Below are 19,225 nucleotides of genomic sequence, written 5' to 3' on the forward strand. Positions count from 1 at the left end.
TATTCCAAACAGGACCACCGCATTTGCCGTTCACACCTCTTTTTCTCCAGCGTCTTAATTAATTTCATCCACATGTCTTGTAAGTCTTATTCTGAACTGTTCATTGTGGCACAAGAAAAATGCAAATCCGTAAAAAGATGACAGAGGGTGTAATCGTGTGCTGTGTGATTTCACAATGCCACTCTTTCAAACCATTCATGTCTCAGCTGTCCTTGACCCTTAAGGAGCTTGTAATGTGGGCTATTTTCCTCCTTTGAATTTATCAGAGAAAAAGGGACCACTGCGGTGAGCTTTCGCCCCTTCGTGTCAGCGGCCTCTCTCTCTGGGACGCCAGAAGCACATTTAAAAGCGGTCTCCAGGCGTGCGCTCAGACGAGACAAGAGGGGCCCCGGTCCTCCGCGGGGGGTCAATTTTAAAGGCCGCTCCGTGGCTCCGCGGGGTGCCAGGCTCAATCTGCAGGACATCCCGCTGACCGAGACAGGGTGCCCAACATGTTATCCATGACAACGGCCGAGCAGCTCCGGCGCGCTGCGTGTGATTTTGACCATTTCTTAGGTTGATTTTTGCACAAATTATCCTATTTCTGCGACTGCACTTAGGCTTTACATGCAGACGGCCAGACAGTCGCTATGGGGACTGAAAATACTGCTGAAAACACCTCATCCTGCCAATAAGAATGCAACAGGAAAAGGGGTTTAAAGTTCATTAAAACATATCCCATTATAACAAGTAGAAAAAACAACTCCTGGTAATACCAAACATTATTCTCGTATATGCAGATCTTTTCCAATAAACAAAATGCAAGCACTTAATGTTACAAAGCCCAACAATTACACATCTGTCATCATTTACTCACCTTCTTGTTGATTCAAACCTGTATGACTTTATTTTTTCAGTCACCATTCACTGTATGGAAAAAAAGGTGCACTAAAAGTGAATGGTGATTGATGCTGTCAGACCTTAACATACAGCCTAACATCTCCTTTTGTGTTCCACTGAAGAAAGAAAGTCAAACGGGTTTGGAACAACGTGGGGGTGAGTAAATGATGACAGTGTTTTTATTTTGGTTAAGCCGAACTATCTCTTTAAATCCTAAATCTTATCCTTTAAACGCAGATAAACGTTTTACAAATACGACGTAGTAACGTTAAATGTTCAAAACAAGCCCCCCAAATAGTCAAAATGTATCGTATCCAATCGACAGTTAAACGCTGGAGTGAACCCGAGACGATGGCACGAGTACAAGGAGCGCAAAAAAAAGCGAATCCAGTCCGTCTTTTTTCTTGCACGCTGCAGAGTTTCCTTGAAGCTCCGTGTTTTGGCCCCGATCCGTGCTCCAAGTTAAGCTGTAGTTTCCATGGCTGACCATGGTTTGGTGCTGTTGGCTCTCTCTGTCTGCTCAACCCAGGCTGTGCGGAGCTCCCTGCGGGATCAGAGCGCTCCCCCGCCGGGACCCTACTCTCACATCCTCCTGCTGGGACACGGCTACATTTCCAGCCAAGCCTGGCTTTATTATGTGTGTCTGCGCTGCAGCCCCGCCAGCAGTCGGATCGGGAGGCGGAGGGAAGACCAGAGTCAGGACAAAGAAAAAGGGAGAGAGAGGCTAGCGACTAGAAATATTTACGGCTTTTAGGACGATAAACAAAAAGAAGAAAAATCCCCTCAGGTAAAAATGCTGCGTAAAATGCCATTGAGAGTGGCACCTTCGGAAAAATAACAGCGAAGGAGGGCGGTTCGGCGGGATCTCAACGAAAAGAGACAGTTGCGACAACTGCCAAAAGGAGGAAAAACATTGCGAATCAATTCCGAAACATCGACGAAGTGGGTTTACCATATTATCAGCAAGTATTGGCACCTCTCGCTACTGATCAGGTGTAATTTGGGCACGCTCCGCTTCTCGAAACTCTGAGCGCGCGTGCCCGCTCCACCGTCAGCGTCTGCCGTTACGGAGGAACAAAAGAGCGTTCGCGTCTCGAGCACGGGAAAAGCCGCAAGTTGTTCGTTAAATCTACAGGTTGGAGAAGTTTAATCATTGGAATATCTTTTTCCTTTGCCGTACTCTCTCTTCCTTTGAACGCTTCTGGACTAGCGAGACTGAAGTTGCCGCATTGCAACAGGCAAAGTGAAGAAATCTCCCAAGTATCAGCGCGTGACCTGTCAATATTTATCGGAGAGGACAAGACACCCGTTAAAGAAAGTAAAATATTGCTCTTAACACGGAGATGTCTAGACGCAAGCAGGCCAAACCCCGCTCCGTTAAAGGTAAGCGTTTTATGTTGGTATACGAGAGGGAACAACTCACATGGCCAATGAGATTTCATGGGTAAAACTGGCGGGGATTGCGAAATTTATTGATTAACGTTTTTGCTTTCGATAGTGACATTATGTTCATAGACTTTAAGTGTGCTTTTTTCCACATAGAAAGACAATTAAGAGATGAAACTTACATTTTGATGCCAGCTGCCAGCAGGTCTTGTGGTTGGCAGTACAAGTTACCTCTTATAGGGAAGGGAAGGTGCTGTACAAATAGTGGTCGAGTTTGTTTTAGACTAGTAGTAGTATTTTTGAACTGGTTTAATGTTTATTAATTATTTTTTATAATTAATCAATTCAATAATTTATAGTCATAAGCATTAGTATTTAATGATTTTTATTTTTTAAATGATTTTTTTTTTTTTTACATTTAACAAATAATAAATATTATCTTTTTTACTACTACTACTACTACTACTACTACTACTGATAATAAAATAGTTTAAAATCAATATATTCCTATTTTGTCTTCTTTGTGGAAATAACATTTGAGATGTTCATGCATCAACTCATTTTAGGCACCCCTCTCTCAGCCTGTAGTGGTATTGTGAATGGAATCTGGTTCTTTATAGATCTCAGTTTTTTTTATTTTTATGTTTGTTTATCGTCTCCAATGTATTCCTGGTTGTGACTTTGACATGGCAGAATCAGTCACACACAGTCTCATCTCATTCACGCCCCTCCTACAAGACTCAACACTCGCAGGCAGGTGAATTTGGGAGCAATAAGGCCTGCTGCTATTTTGCCTTGTCCATCAGTAATGTGCGGCAGATATTGTGCTGCCGGTCGAGATATCACTTGGCACCCTCACCCCAATAGAAACCAGATGGGCTTTCGGGTGGCCATGTGGCCCATATTAGTACCCCCTCCCCCAAATAATAACCAGTTTTTTGTTTTAATTAACGGCCGCAATCTGCAGAGGTTCATCAGGGAAGAAAAAAAAACGGTCAGAAGTTTACATAGAGAGTAAGTGGATAATATTCATGGCGGGTAAAGTGAAAATAAAACGTGTAAAGAATAAGTTATTGTCATAGATATTTAACATTGACAGGGCCTGCTGGGTGCAAATCAATCCTAAACAATGTTGCCGAGTTGTTTTGGAGAGAGAGAGAGCAGTCTTTTCGACCCTGTAATCAATACCGTAATATTTATTTTGACCAGCTTTTATTGTTGCACAAAGCGATAGAGAAACATTATATTTAAATATGCACCCCCACCCCCCACCCCCCTCTCCAGTCATTTACTGATAATGTTTTTTGTTGTTGTTGTGTCCCCCCCCCCCAAGGCAATTTCAAGTCAAATGCTTGGTTGTATTGCAACAAATACTATTGCAGTTTTCTATCAAGTATGCATTGGCCTGCTGCAGCACTGAGGTTTGGGGGGTAAACAGTGATTGTATTGACTCAGCGATGCACGTCAATCAGAGGCCAATTAAATATGTAACCAAGGCTCGCTCTGTCCCTATCTCAGCCCAGCACCTTTAGCTTTGATTGCTATGCTCGCAGATTAGAAGGGCACCAACAATATGTCTGAGTGTGGTATGCACAAAATCATTCATGTTTTTTATGTCCCGGTGTCTAGTGTATTGGCTCGCTCATCCAGAGGTTAAGCTTGTTTGTCATTAATTTCTGCTTTGATATGTGCAAATCTGCAGGTGTTACGGCTGTAGGAAACATATGCAAGCGCATAGAGAGGGGGGTTCCTTAAGAAACCGTGGCCCATTGTCACGTTAGACTGGGGATTATTTTCCCAGTAAAGAAATCTTGCTCTCACATCACATTACATTAGAAACTGCGATTGCCAGTGTTACTCGTGCACGCAAGAGCGAGAGAGAGATTATTTAGAGAGGAAAAAGACAGCGAGCGTTCGTCAGAGGGGGAGAGGGAGCTGCGCTTATCAAAATATTATTTCTCTCAATTAATCCCTTTTTAATGTGTGTCTATGCACTGAGTGTTCAGCTGTGGCATTCCTGTTTCATATCTCCACCGTCCCCATGAGTGTTTCATGCATTATGTAGCGATGATTATTACTTAATTACACATTAATAAATCCCCTTCATTTGCAGGACATTAAGAGGGGGATGAATGCACACGACAGGAAGGGAAACCGAGAGGGCACTTATTTCCATTTTTTCACTGTTGTTTACAGTCAGTCGAATCAAATTGGACCTTTTATTCTATGAAAGGGAAAAAAAGGTTTGAGTAATGCTTGCTGAGAATGAAATCTAATGGCATTATTCCCCTCTCTGCCCACTGACATCAGGGTATTTTTTGGTATGTGTGTACGTGGATGGGATTGTTCCTGTTTTACGTGTTGAACAGGAATGCATTCCGCTCTTCCTGTAGAATCTGTATCCTTTAGCAAGGGTTTCGATTGGGAATTGGGTAATTACTCGCTGTTTTGAATGAAAATTTTCAGATGTACTACTGAGGGACTGTGGGAAGGAAGAGATTTTCATACATAGATACACAACACAGCAGCGTTTTTTTTTTTTTTTTCAGGGACAACTGATAATTTTTTATTTTGTAATTGTATTTGTCTGACTTTAAAGAACACAGTCGAGGTTTTCTGTTGCGTGACTTCGGTGGTAATATTCAAAACTCATCTTCCGGAGGAGCTGTCTTACGAAAAGAGACAATGAAGCTGTAATGTGCTGTTGTGTTGATCGTTTTTGGTGTGTGTTTATGTAGCGGTACAGATCTCATCTCTTTGCTTTCCTCCCTTTCTGGCACCATCTGGTTTTAACATTAAATGGCTTTTTTATTGTCACCTAGGCTTTTGGCAACGGTGTGGAAGTTTCATTGGTCAGTGTGCTGTTGTAAAATGTTGAAGTGAGTTACCATAGGGCTGCAGAGCCACAAATGAAGAGATCAGGGATACGAGAACCCCCAGCGCTCTTATGCATCCCGCATTTGTGTTTTTCATTTCATGCTTTGATTTGTGAGCTGTTTCCATTTTTCTCCCCTGCACCTAATCACTCAGTTGCATCTGGTGCATTTTCAAATGATGGTTCATTGAGAATAATAGATTACAATTATTTTTAGTCGATATTTCCATTCACTTTTCTGTTGTAGTGCCTGAAGCATGTTTTGTTCAACATTTTCCTAATTCTGTGTTTAACTAAACATATATTTTTTTGTTACTTAATAATAATAATAATCTTCTGAGATTGAGACTGTTTGTCTCAGTTCCAGGCAGTTTATAAGAGGATAGAGAATGAAGTATTTATTTTGTGTGTGTCTGTGTGTTGACTGTTAGAGGGTGTGATTTTGAGGTAATGGGAGATGAACCACAAAATTGATTTTTATGCTCTTGCTTTTTTTTGTTTTCATTGACTTCACAGCGTGAACAATTAGTTAAACAACTCTAAAAGTATTTCATCAGAACCAGGAAAAAAAATGTAATTGCGCACAGTTTGACAGCAGCTGAGGTCTTTATTAATGGCTGTCTTTGGGTGTTGATGCAACTGGTATAATATTAAGAGGCGAAACGTTTTTCTTCCGCTCTTTAAAGTTCTTTTTAAACCAAATAGTTAAACCTTGCGGTATCTGGAAGCAGTGACACCTATTGGTGTGGAGATCATGCCGTAATTCGTCTGGTCTGTGATGGGAGGAAAAGGCGGGTGGGTTTGGATGTGGGTTTCTCCCTGGTGGGCAGTGTGTCTGCCAATGACAACTCCTTATCAGCAGCCTGCCTGCTAGTTTTGTGGGGAAGAATCTGTCTTAATGTAAGAGCTCATTCGTAGGCTCTGCCATTGTACCGGCTTAGCCACACGCTTTATCAGAAGGCCTGGGCTCAGTGGCCCGGAACCGGAGCTCGCTGCGGACCCGCTCCATGCCACGCTTCACTTCTAAAGAGAAGGCGTCGCTCTGACGCTCGCTGTTATTAATTCTGTTTGTGTGGTTGGCATTCCCTGCGCCCCCCTCTTCCTTCCCCACCAAGCCTGCCAGCCAAGGCTCCCCTGTCAGGCCTTCCCGGAGGATGGCGGCCGTTCTAAGATGCTGCGCTCTGGAACCCGGATTGGGCTGCTGCAGAGGGCAGATTAAAACGTGCTGGAACAACACGCAGAGAAAGAGTCTCTCAAAGCTGCTCGTACCCATGTAGATTAAACATGGCAGCCATTTTCACTTAGTCCGCAGAGAGCGTCAGAGACTTTTGTCTAGAAAGCACGTTGTGGTACGTCTTGGAAGTATTCTTTTCCATTTAGGAAATTAAGTTTGGTGACCTAGAATAGGAATTTGATTGACGTTTCATACAGGAAGGCTCGTTTTATAATTTAGGCCTGTCAAACTGTCGATGTTATGAGCCACTCCGGGTTACACAACCTACTACATTTTAAAAGTTTGAAATCAGTAAGATTAATACTTTTATTCAGCAAGGATGCATTCAATTGATTAAATGTGACAGTAAAGACTGTTACAAATGATTTATTTTTCAAATAAATGCTGTTCTGTAAACTTTTTTTTTCTATCAAAAAATTCTGAAAGCAATGTATCACCGTTTCCAAATTTTTTAAACTGTTTTCAACATTGAAGATCATGTTTTTTGAGCATCAAATCAGCATAGGAGAATGATTTCTGAAGGATCATGTGACACTGAAGACTGGAGTAATGGTTGCTGAAAATTCAGCTTTGCCATCACAGGAAAAAATTGAATACAATAAAATTGAAAACGGTTATTTTAAATTGTAAAACTGTTTCAGAATATTACTGTTTTCCTGTATTTTTGATTAGATAAACGGAGCCTGGTTGAACAAAAGAGACTTCTTTCAAAAACATTAAATGTTAATCTTACCGACTTTAAACATTTGAACGGTAGTCTATGTCAAAAGTTAGAAGTGTTTGTCTGTGAGTAATTGACTTTTCCTGATATTGAAAGATGCATTAATGCTCGCCTCTCTTCTCTTTCTCCTCTCCGGGTGGCTGCTCTACGACCCTGCCCCGTCTCACTGGGCTGTACATTAAACATAAGGAAAGGGGGCAATTAAGCCCACTCTCTACACCTGGCTGATGCATATATTTATTGGCCTGTCTCCCTGCTGGACAGGCTTCGGGCCCTGGCCTGAGCTTTTTGAGGGTGGTGATTGAAGGGCTGCAGAGGTCATTAATGAGGAGTACTGGTGCTGGTTTGACCCCTGCTGCACCCCCTAGAGTCCCCTCTGACCCCTCACCAGGTCATCTGGCCTCCCATGGCAGAGCGCTCAGAGAGCCGTCCGAGACCAGTGAAGGACTGGTATAGCTGGAGGTGAAATATTCCTGTGTGTGTGTGTGTACGCAAGCATGTGCCCACGCACAGAGAAATCTCTTGAACGCTTGTGGCCCTCTCCAGAGCAGAACCTATCGATTTCACAAGGCCTAAAAAAGTTTTCTAGCAGCAAGAACAAAACCGCTAAAACAAAGATATGCTTACAGAGTTGAGCAGCCTTGCCCTTTCAAACACAGATGGAGTTTGACTCTGCAAAACGAAACTTTTGAGTAATTTGCAGAGTTCATCCGATGTCAAAACGTCTGGCTGTACCTTGTTTCAGATCTTCCAGACAATTACGTCGGCGAATAAAGAGGCGTAATTGATTTGGCAGAATGATAAAAGACGACTGCGACCCTTCACTTATCAATTAAAGTAACTAGTTTTAAAAATACAGACATGACTAACAATAGCGAAGCAGCGCTTGTCAGTCTGCTGTTTCGTCACGGACAGATTATGTGTGCGAACCACAGGTCTCTGTGTTGGGTTAGTAATGCCTTGATAAATTGATTTTAAGGCGTGAAGCTTCCTCGCTTTATCCTCAGGCTAGTCTGGAACCTAGCATAGAAGTCTTTTTGGCTTAGACAGAATTAGCCCTTCATTGTAAAAGACCCTCAGTTCTGCTAGCCTGCCTGACCCCAGAGAAAGAAGAGTCCTTGATCCTGGAGTCAGATGTGTTTTTCCTTATTTTTCTTCATTTAATTCCCCGTCAAACAGCAAGCCCCCCCCTCCCTTCCCGCAAAGTCAGGGATAATAACCCGTGCAAACAGCGGGGCTATGCTGAAGAAACAATTAAAGCCGCTCTTCATTCGAGAGCGCTCGCGCACACACATACGCTCACAAAGGGAGAATAAAGGGGAGGGGACACAGGAAAAAGCGTAATAATGACATTTACAAAACAGCCGTTCTTTTATGATGTGTTCATTTGTTGGTTAAAAGTCAGGTTTTTCCATTGTGTGCAGTCCAGTTTGCATGTGTGCTTTTTTGGAGGGCTGCTCCTGTATTCAAGAATTTCCCAGAGGACCTGAATGAGGCAAAGAGTGATTATTACTCTCTCCTTCTCTCTGTTCACCTCATATCACCTTACTTCTCACACCCTTCTGCCTAACTATAAACTTGTTAAATTGTTATATATATATATATATATATATATATATATATATATATATATATATATATATATATATATATATATATATATATATATAGTGTGTATATATATATATATATATATATATATATAATGTGTATATATATATATAATGTGTATATATACAGTATATTTGCAGTTTCATCAGCAGAAATCAGCTTCAGAAGGAGTTTGTAGGCCCCTCTGCCGTACGGTCACATTTCACTTAGGTCACTAAGCTACGTCATTACTTCAGCTTGAATTATTCTGATTGGCTAAGAAATAGATAAACTAAAATGTATCTATAAAATTTCTACACATGGACTGATAGACAGAAGCATGTCTTCATTGATTATATGGCTGACATCCGGATCCTGGTTTTAGGCACGAAGTGACCCTCAGAGGTCACAGAACTACGTTTCTGGGCGCCGGCTTGTCGAGAACAAGTCATCCATCTCCATTGGGTGCCAGTTGCTCACCTCACCAATACTGACCTGTAACAGTGGCGGCGTTTCACAAAGTCCTTCTGGCCATACAACAACGACATTCCCACATAATCACATTATATCTAGACAAAATGCGGACAACAATTACTGTTAAGAAGAACTTAACAACAGACTTAACAACAATACAAAATACAATGCAAAAACTGAATACAGTCCTATAGGCCTTCACTGTGTCCTAACCAAACGCGACACGTGAGAATTTTAATTTTTATTTTAGGCTACTGTTTTTATTTATGCGGCGTTGTGGCTGGAACAACATACATAGTATGACAAGTGCAGATTATGTGCTTTATTTAATGCAAAAAGAATTTAGAGTGAGTTTGAATATCATTTTTCGTGCCCTTTATAGACAGCCTTACTTGACAACAATGGATAATTCTCCTCAGATCTTAAAAAATAAATTAAAGGAAACAACAATGTTCAAACTGTCAAGGTGAACAAACACGTGTATTCTATGATTTAAAAAAATAGTTTCAGTCACTCAGTAGCCTATGTATTTTCAATCATGCTAAAATTGTGTACTATTTAGGAATTCGATATTGTAGTCTATTAATTTTATTGCGAATGCAGTCAGTGCACTTGCAGAGAGCCTGCCCACACGCTCTTCTGATTGGCTGTGATTTTTGATTGATTGATCTCGGGTTGAGTCTGGTTTGCCGCTGAAAATCTTGTCGCAACGCGTCTGGTTAGGACACGGCGTTAGGCTGTTTAAATTTGCTTTTCGAAGCTGCAACAGAACTAAAGAGCCTGCAGCATCATGAGCTGTTTATTTCCCCTGCTTGTCTGAACGCCAGGGTATGGCAACTGCCATACGTAAACGCTGCTCCTGATCTATTCTGTAACAAAGAATACTATCGCACATACACCGATACACAGCTTCTTCAAGGTTGGAGTTGGTCTAGCTCTTGCTCTAAATAGAAAACTTTCCCAAAACATTCTGATAACATGTTCTTTCTCTCAGTGAGAGGTTCAGACAATATTCACCATTATTCTCTAGTATTTGAATATAGAAAAGCAAAGATAATGCTTTAACTAAGAAGTGGTCAGGTAGATGACCCAGTGACTCGGCTGTCTTCGTCATCTAGAAGAGTAGATATTAACACATGTTGAATGTCTTCTTAAGTTATAACAAAACAAGTCCATATTTCATCTCTGGAAGCCGGGCTAAACGAGCAAACACTGTTACAACATTCCTAGACCCTCAGTCACCTCTCAGATACCAACAGACATTATAGAAAACATGGAGAGCGCACACGTGATTCTATAACTAAGTAAAATCTCATAAACTTGAAACAGTCATTAAAATCATTTACTATGGAAGGGTAAATGTTGATTATTGGTTAATATCTTGATTATAAATAATCATAAAGGATATATATATATATATATATATATATATATATATATATATATATATATATATATATATATATATATATATATATATATATATACATATATATATATTAGAGATGCTCCGATCAGCATTTTTGGGGCCGATCACCGATTACCGATCACCAAGATCATGATCTGCCGATTGCCGATCACTGCCGATCACAGAATGGCAGGGGAATGGCAATCTTTTATATATAATCTTGCAGAGTTTGCACCATTTGTAGAAATGAAACTAACTCTAAATTAACTGAGTCAAGATCTTGAAGAACCACCAAGTGTTTATTTTAGAAAATGAAATAACTTAAGGCTACTGTAGGCCATCTTTCCCAAATAAATGTATATAATAAATGTATATTATTATCTCACCTAAATATTTGATCATGCAGTGCATTTTTGTTTTTAAAAACAATTTTTCAGGTAGGTCTAACATTAGTATTGAGGTAAGAAATACTAAAGACATTTAATAAGAAATCAAATGTAAATTAATATTGGTCTTCCCTGAATAAATTAAATTAGATTAATCCTTACACTTAAGGTTGCAAAAGTTAGTCATTCAAGAGCAGTGAGTGTCATAAAGGTTCATCAAACAACACAAGACAGAAACTCAGAGACAGCAGCAGTTTATTCGAGTGCTGTCACTTTAAGAGCGAACACGGATACGGTTACATGCAGCTGCACAAACGTTCACTCGCGAGTCACGACGGGGTTTACGTTCACACTCGTCAAAACGGTCATTTAGTACAGTGGTTCCCAACCACGTTCCTGGAGGACCCCCAACAGTGCACATTTTGGATGTGTCCTTTGTCTGACACACCCACATCAGGTGTTGGAGTAGCTACTAATGAGCTGATGACCTGAATCAGGTGTGTTTGATTGAGGAGACATGCAAAATGTGCACTGTTGGGGGTCCTCCAGGAACGTGGTTGGGAACCACTGATTTAGTACATACATTTGTGTGTATCTGACCATTTCAGCGCAATTTGTACTCGCAAGCTTTTTGTGAGATGGCCTGTGTGTGTGTGTGTGTGTCTCCAGACCGTACGCGCGAGTGCTGAGCGGTTTGAACACTGACAAGACTTACAAATAAATGCAAATGATAAACTTTAGTGACGATGCGACACTGCCTCGATTGTGCAAAGTGGCAAATCATGTGTCAACTGTGCAGCTCGATTTTAGTGCAGATGCGATGCGCTGATGTGAAGCCATTTGAGCATTTTGAAAGGGAGAGAGAGAGAGCGCGCGCACGTCCCACAGAACGTTTTCAAATGACTGCGTAAGTTATTTAATATAAAAATATGAATTGTACCTCACCTTCAGCATTATAATTATATTACCCGCGCTGGAAAGAGAATGAGACGGTGTCGCTGCATATCATGCCCCAGCTCTCACGGCAGGTACGGGTTTTATGTGACGTCAGCATGAGATCGGTTCGTGAGATCGGCCTTTTTAGAGACCGCCGATCATCCCAAAGCGATTATCGACCGATCGAGATCGGTTGCCGATCGATCGGAGCACCCCTAATATATATATATATATATATATATATATATATATATATATATATATATATATATATATATATATATATATATATATATATATATATATATATATATATATATATATATAATATTTATTTCATAAACCTTGCAGACTTTGTTGAATCCAGCTTTTCTGAAGGGTGCATTTGTAAACCACATGAACGCGTATACACTGTGGTTGACAGTCGGTCTGTGAGAATTGAATACGGACAGGAGAAGAGGTTTTAAACCCTTGATTTCAAACTATGCCACGCTATATCCAGTTGACCATATTCCTGTCATTTTCACTGTGTGCTGTATGTTAAATTAGTATTGCCTTGTCTTAAAAAAATAATAAAAAGATTTTACTGTAATAGGATTGCAGAATTATGAAGTTGCTGATGAATATTAAGTTAAATAAATATAAATAATACATATATCGGCTTTATATCGGCCACCCCGCTCTAGTGTTGTGTCAGGAGAGATGACTCGGGGCACATTTAAGGTGGTGTGTAGAAGCGAATCATCCACCTCTGTGGCAGCACATGCACGGTGGATCTGCATTTCAATGCAGCTGACGTGTATGTTTGTGTTAGAGCACTGCCAGAGAGACAGAATTGACTCCAAACTGTGTCAAAACGCTCGCCATATCCAAACCAAATCAGTTAACCTTATGTTATATCTCGTCGGCTTAGTCCCCAGGTAAAGTTCTCCATGCTACAGCCACAGCGTGTATTTAATCATCCATCTGCTGGCACTCAGACGCGTGTGTGTGTGTGTGTGTGTGTGTACGATGTGGGCTGCTCTGATGGGTGTGTATCTGTGTTGTTGTGGTTGAACATGATGGGAAAGGGAGTCTGTTTCAGCTTCTGCAATACAAGGGGAAAAAAATCCAGGGCCAAGAGAAGTGCGCAGAAATTATTAACCATCCACACACTCGCGCTCCCAATTCTTCTTTATTCTCTCTTTCCTGCTCAGCTTCTCTCGCCTAATAAATGCTTCATATCACCATCAAACAGGGCCCGACTTGCTCCAGGAGAGGCAGAGAGAGGGAGCGGAAAGAAAGAGAATTGGAGATCGCGGGGCGTGGGGGTTGTATACAGTGGGGCCTTGGTGTCGATGGATGGATAGATGGATGGGCGGATGGACAGTTGTTAAAAATGTAAAGTTTGGCCTGTTCTGAAATGATGGACAAGTGGACAAGGACAAGGGACCAGGCTGTCTGATTCTTTTTCTTCTATCTGGGTCTAGCTCGGATCATTAAAATCCAATATCAGATATTTGCCCCATAATACCTTGAGGCAAAGTGTAAAATGCAATACTTTACACATTGGTACCGAAGTAATCAATCCGTAATTAGTTAGGACACATAAGTCCAAGTCTGTCGCACTTGTTTTATACCTTCTGTTATTGACAGTAACATAAGTAGCCTGAGTTATGTAATCAGAATTAATGGGTAAAGTGTTGCGTTACTTAAACACTATAATTTACAGCAAATTTAATTTATTTCCTGACAAATTCAATGAATAACATGCCCCATAATGTTGTCATGTCATGTGTGGCATTCTACACTCTTGGTTACGAGTGATTTCACAAAACTTAAAAGTAAATCGACACCTTAGGGAGTAACACAATAATGCAACTTTTCACGTTAACGTTACATTGTGATACTCCCTAAAGTGCCTAATTACACTTTTAATTTAGTAAATCACTTTTACAGTACTCTGTTACATGATGATGTTACGTGGAAGATATTTTCAGCTGCATTTGTTAGTAAATAGATAAAATAGAAAAGGAATGACTTGTGATAATTCATTTAAAGTAACAAGTAATGCTTTTTTGATTTATTTAAAATTTGAAACAAATGCAATTGAAAATGTCTCCCTTGCTCATAATGTACAAGTGATTTTTATTAAAAGCAGTATATGTAACTTAACTTTTATAAAAGTTACAAGTATAATAATTAAATCGCTACTTTGTAATATAATGGTTTGTATTAGAAATGATTTAAGCTATTTATTTGCTGACAAAAAAAGACTGTAAAAAGTAACAATGTAACTTTAGTTTTAAAAGTAATGTTCACCAGCACCGCTTGGGTGTATTTATCTATGTTTTGAGTCTGAGTTCTTTAGAAATTCTCATATACTGGAAAGGAAGACCCCTGAGAGAGGTCAAGGACTGAGCGTTATCCCCCTCCCAACGCACACACTTTCCTTCTTTATCTTGTGGTCATGTCCCATAATAAGGGTCGCTGTAAGTGTGGGTAGAGTTCATTTAATAAGAACCCCTCCCACAAAATCCCCATACACAAACAAACATGCGCTGGCACGGTCTCCGGCGGGCTAAACAAACAGAAGAAGGGTCTCAAAAGGAGCGTGATTGCAGAGTTAATCTGTCCTCTAGTGATGCAGGCCGGCCGCAAAGCTCCTTCAGAGAGGGACACATTGTAATGCCTAATCAAGTCTGTATCAAACTAAATAATGCTGTAGCGTGAAATTGGAAGCTGAAGTCAAAAAGCACTCCCCAGCCTGTACTACAGGATAAGGCAATTAAGACTCTCTCTCTTTTTCTCTCTCTCGTTCTTCCTGTCTCCTGAACAGTCAGGCTGTACTCTTACGTCTTTGTGTGTAACAGCCCTGTTCTCTTTCTCCCTCCTGTTCGGTTGATGGTATTGTTGGTGGTGGACTGGGAACATCTATTTCTGGAGGGTCCCGAAGGCACTGTGATCCAGGGAGGCCGTCCTCTTCCTAGGTCAGGGGCGTTCGGCACGGGGCCCTCCACCTGCCAGAGGGTGTAAAGCAGGCATTTTGGTCGTTTTGTCTCCTTGAGTACTCTACAGATAAATCAATGGAGTACTCGAGGATGGGGGTCCATCTGAGCGGGTGTGCATTGTTGGTTGTATGAGCAAAGGCGTCAGACCACACATGCCATGTCATGTTAAAAACGCTTCTTTATAAAAAAAATCTATTTTAGCAAACACGCGTAAAAAGCATCTCAAGACCCCATTCTGTTCCATTTAGTTGCTCTCCATCTAGCTGTCTGCAAAAAAGACTGCATCCTCTCTCACCCTAATTCTTGCCGTTTTGCGCACAGATGCTGCCCCAGACTGAAAGACAATGTGTACAGCAGGTGCTTCAGCTATTTTCTTTCCAAGGCCAAATTATACAATAGAATTTTGAGGAAGTCCAAAGATTAAAGGGACATTTTATCAAAAATGTGTATTTGTCATTTACTCACCCTCATGTCTTTTTCTAAAATTGTATGACTGTCTTTCTTCTGTGGGACATTAAAGACAATATGTTTAGAAATGTCTCGGTAGTTAAAAAAAACCCCAATTTTTTTATTAATATATTTAATTTTATATTTCTCATATGCGATTGTTCAGCATTTTGGTCAGCCTTGCTTGTTGTTTTTAAATGTGCTCTATAAATTAAATAATCTTGAATAAACTTTTGTCCTTACAATGGAAGTCTATAGGGTCCAATGTTGTTTGGTTCTAATGTTCTTTAAAAAAAAAAAAAAGAAAGTTAGTCATACAGGTTTGGAATGTCATGAGGTTGAATACATTTTCATCTTTGGGTCAACTATCCCTTTAAGTTTAACATTGCTAAACAACTTAATACGGTGTGTTTGTTAATGTCATATTTACGATATAATATAATATCCTACAAGTCTACACCCCCGCCAAAACTACACCCCACTTAGCTGAGCGAAGGTTTGTGGTACCATCACAGAGGTATGAAATCCCTCTCCTGAACATTTTTACTGACAACATTCAAAAGACAGCTGAAAACTCATCTCTTCCGTGAGCACTTAATCTCATTCTCTATATATATATATATATATATATATATATATATATATATATATATATATATATATATATATATATATATATATATATATATATATATATATATATATATATATATATATATATAAACTTTATTTTTCCTTTATTTTCCTCTATTCCCTCCCTATTCTAGCTTAGGCTACTCTGAGTAATGTCCAAAACTTAGTATTTCAGGCACTTTTCGCGTTTCTTCGCCTCTTTATGACGCATCGCTTCCTGAACTCCTCAGTTGTAAGTCGCTTTGGATAAAAGCGTCTGCTAAATGCATAAATGTAAATGTAATATTTTAAGGGCAAGATTTAACGATGTTCATTATTGAGAATGTTGACTCTTTTCCCTTTTTTCTCTTTTTTTTCTATAAAGGAAAAATCTTGTATTGTGCATGAACCTGCACCTTTGCATAATTACTTGCAGGTATAGAAATACATCTGATGTGTGTGTGATCGTATGTTCACCTAAACTGCTGATTTATGCACTTTTGTGTACAAGGCAACACAGCAATGTCATCTTAATCAATAGGAGGGTCATATAAAAATAATAGACGTGCAGGATTTGGTCCGCGGGGTGCTAGTTGACCATCCAATGGTGTACAGCGTTGACACAAATTGCTGTCTGATGAACTGCTGAAAATAACACGGGGACCAGTCAAAATGGAATGTTTGAAAGTCCTTTATGGAGTCTATACTGAATTTCGATTAAGGGTTTTGAAATTCGAAAGTCCAGTCATGCAATTATTGTGTTTACAAATTATACATCGCTGTCACTTTTGAGTACTAAAGCCCTTTCCTATAGTGTAAAGATGATTTTGGACAAGGTGGGACATGATTGTGGCGGTTTTGGGTTCTGCCGTTGTGTCCCCTTTGCAACCGCCCCCCTGTCCCGTCCCCGTTTGATGGCATCACGGTGGGAAGAACGTGATTATGGTGCTCTCCCTAGTGAGCAGCGATCTGAACCTTGTGTCACAGTCGCTGACAGCCCCACACAGCCGACGGGATTTAATCACGTCTGCTCTCCCTCCATGTTCTCTCTTTTCCTCTTTCGCTTTATATCGCTCAGACTCGGCTTCTCTCTGCCTTCCTCAATCCTTCTCTCTCTCTCTCGCTCTCTCTCTCTGCACAGGTATATTGGAAACATTTTTCCTCTTGTCTTTGACAGGCGAGACAGATGAAAAACAAATTTCAGATCTGATCTGAGCGCCCCTTTAATCTTTGACTATGTTTTCTTCTAGTGAACACCGTAGCTCCACCGTGCACTTACGCGTGTATGTGTGTGTGGTGCCAGTGTGGTTTACGTTTTTCTCAAATCTTTGGGTTGAAAAATGTGCCTGGGTGTGTTTTATAAGCACATTTGTTCCTCTGAGTGTGTGTTTATGAGAGTGAGTGTGTTTAGAGTCAAAGAGTGTCAAGATAAATATATAAACTTCAGTGTCTGCACTCTGTTGAAAGGCAGAATTGTGGTAAACTGATAAGGCCCTGACTACATCTTTCACTGTATATGTATGTGTATGTGTGTGTGTGTGAGAGAGAGGGAAATGCAGAGGAAGAAGGAGAGTTGACACTGCACCCAGGGCTTTCCTCAGGAAACGGCTGCTGACGGCCTTTAGCCAGAACCTCGCATCGCCCGGCCAGGAATGTGCCATGTGTGCGGTGAGGAGGGAGGAGTGTGAGAGACAAAGAATGTGTCTACGTGTGTGACTTTTAAAAAAATATTTGTGTCATACTGGTATAAACTGTGATTTAGACTGGCATCATGATGCAGAGCTTATTTCTGGTCCACTAGCGGTAAAAAACAGAATTGCAAATATAATGATTATCTTCAAACATGTCTCCCAAACACTTCCATTTGCCCTTCTGCCACACCGATTGTCAGTGATTATTTTATTTTATTATTTTTTTAATTTTATATATTAGATTATATTATATTATACTAAATTATATTAATGCTTGGCATTCCAAAATAAAAGTTTGTGTTTACATAATATATATATATATATATATATATATATATATATATATATATATATATATATATATATATATATATATATATATATATATATATATATATATATATATATATATATATTAAATTAATTATATTATATTAATTACATTTATTATATTACCATCTGCTACCTTACATATACAGCTCAGGATAGTAATGCTTAAGGTTTAAGCTTTTTCTGTGACAGCCAATAAAATGAGAATGTTCTGTGGAATTTTTTTTGTCAGTAATTTACAAATTGTGAAATATTTAAATCTGTTATTGTAGTTTTTTTTAAGGTGTGAAATTGATAATTTATTTATTTTATTTTTTTGTTCTTTTTTTAATCCGCTCCCTTTCATGTCGCAGCTCAGGATTGTAATGTAATCACTATTGAGATGTATGGGAATGCTTACGGAAAACCTTCTCCATGCATTTCATACGTCTTTGCTTTTCCCAAACTCACACCATTTGTTGAGGTACTGTTGCTAATGTTCGGTTGTTCAAACAGAGCAGTGTTTTGAGAGTACTGTACCGTGTTTACACTATGTAAATCAACCATAGTCATCTCTGTTTATTAAACTCTCATTAATATTTAACATCAGAAAAAGGACACAAATCATTTTTAAGCTAAATATGTTTTGCTTTCAAGACTCTGACTGAATAGATATTGTTAGATTACACTAGAACATGTTGTATTTTGTGCTTCTGTGTGCGGTGTTCTGTCTCATCTCCATCTTCTGTCACATCAGAGGTGTTGTGGATCTCTAGTTGGCTCTTGTAAAAACATCAAAGTTAGCCTCACTTCAAGCATTCTCACAAACATGCAGCACACCTCAACTTACATAAAGAAGAGAGAAAGAAAACAGAGAAATAGAAAGCACAACAATAAGAGTCTCTTTTGACCCGAGCCATCCAAGTTCTCCCAAGAGCACAGAACCTCAGGAAGACAACACCACAAGTGCTCTTGCCATCCTCCCACTCTTGTATCTGCTCTGTTTTTCCGCCACACCATTTCCTTCTTTTACAGTGTTGACTTCCTGTCCCTCATTCCTCTAGCTCTGTCCATTGCTCACATTCTCTGGTTAGTGTCATATCATATAAATGCTGTAGATGCAAATGTAGAAAACAAATCACCAGATTCAGTCTGATTGGCTGACGTTTTCACTTATGTTAGCTTAGGTTTTTTCTTGCTAAATAGTTTATACTTCATTTTACACTGACTTCTTTAGAAATTCAATTTTTTATTTGAACCCATCATCCATCCACCCACCTATTTCCA

At 39.7% G+C, this 19,225-nt stretch overlaps 1 protein-coding gene across 2 annotated transcripts in view; it reads left to right on the top strand.

The window, feature by feature from the left end:
• Positions 1-1,387: 1,387 nt before the first annotated feature.
• The window catches only part of znf423 (zinc finger protein 423), a 173,205-nt gene continuing 155,367 nt past the window's right edge, over positions 1,388-19,225 (top strand). The window contains exon 1 of one of the 2 annotated variants that reach the window (XM_079825590.1): positions 1,388-2,262. In XM_079825590.1, coding sequence (XP_079681716.1) covers positions 2,223-2,262 — 40 coding nt within the window. In that variant the 5' untranslated portion in view covers positions 1,388-2,222. The remainder of the gene's footprint in view (positions 2,263-19,225) is intronic. The other variant, XM_079825589.1, reaches the window with a different exon arrangement.

This window comes from Gobio gobio, assembly GCF_949357685.1.
Source record: "Gobio gobio genome assembly, chromosome: 9".
Lineage (NCBI taxonomy): Eukaryota > Metazoa > Chordata > Actinopteri > Cypriniformes > Gobionidae > Gobio > Gobio gobio.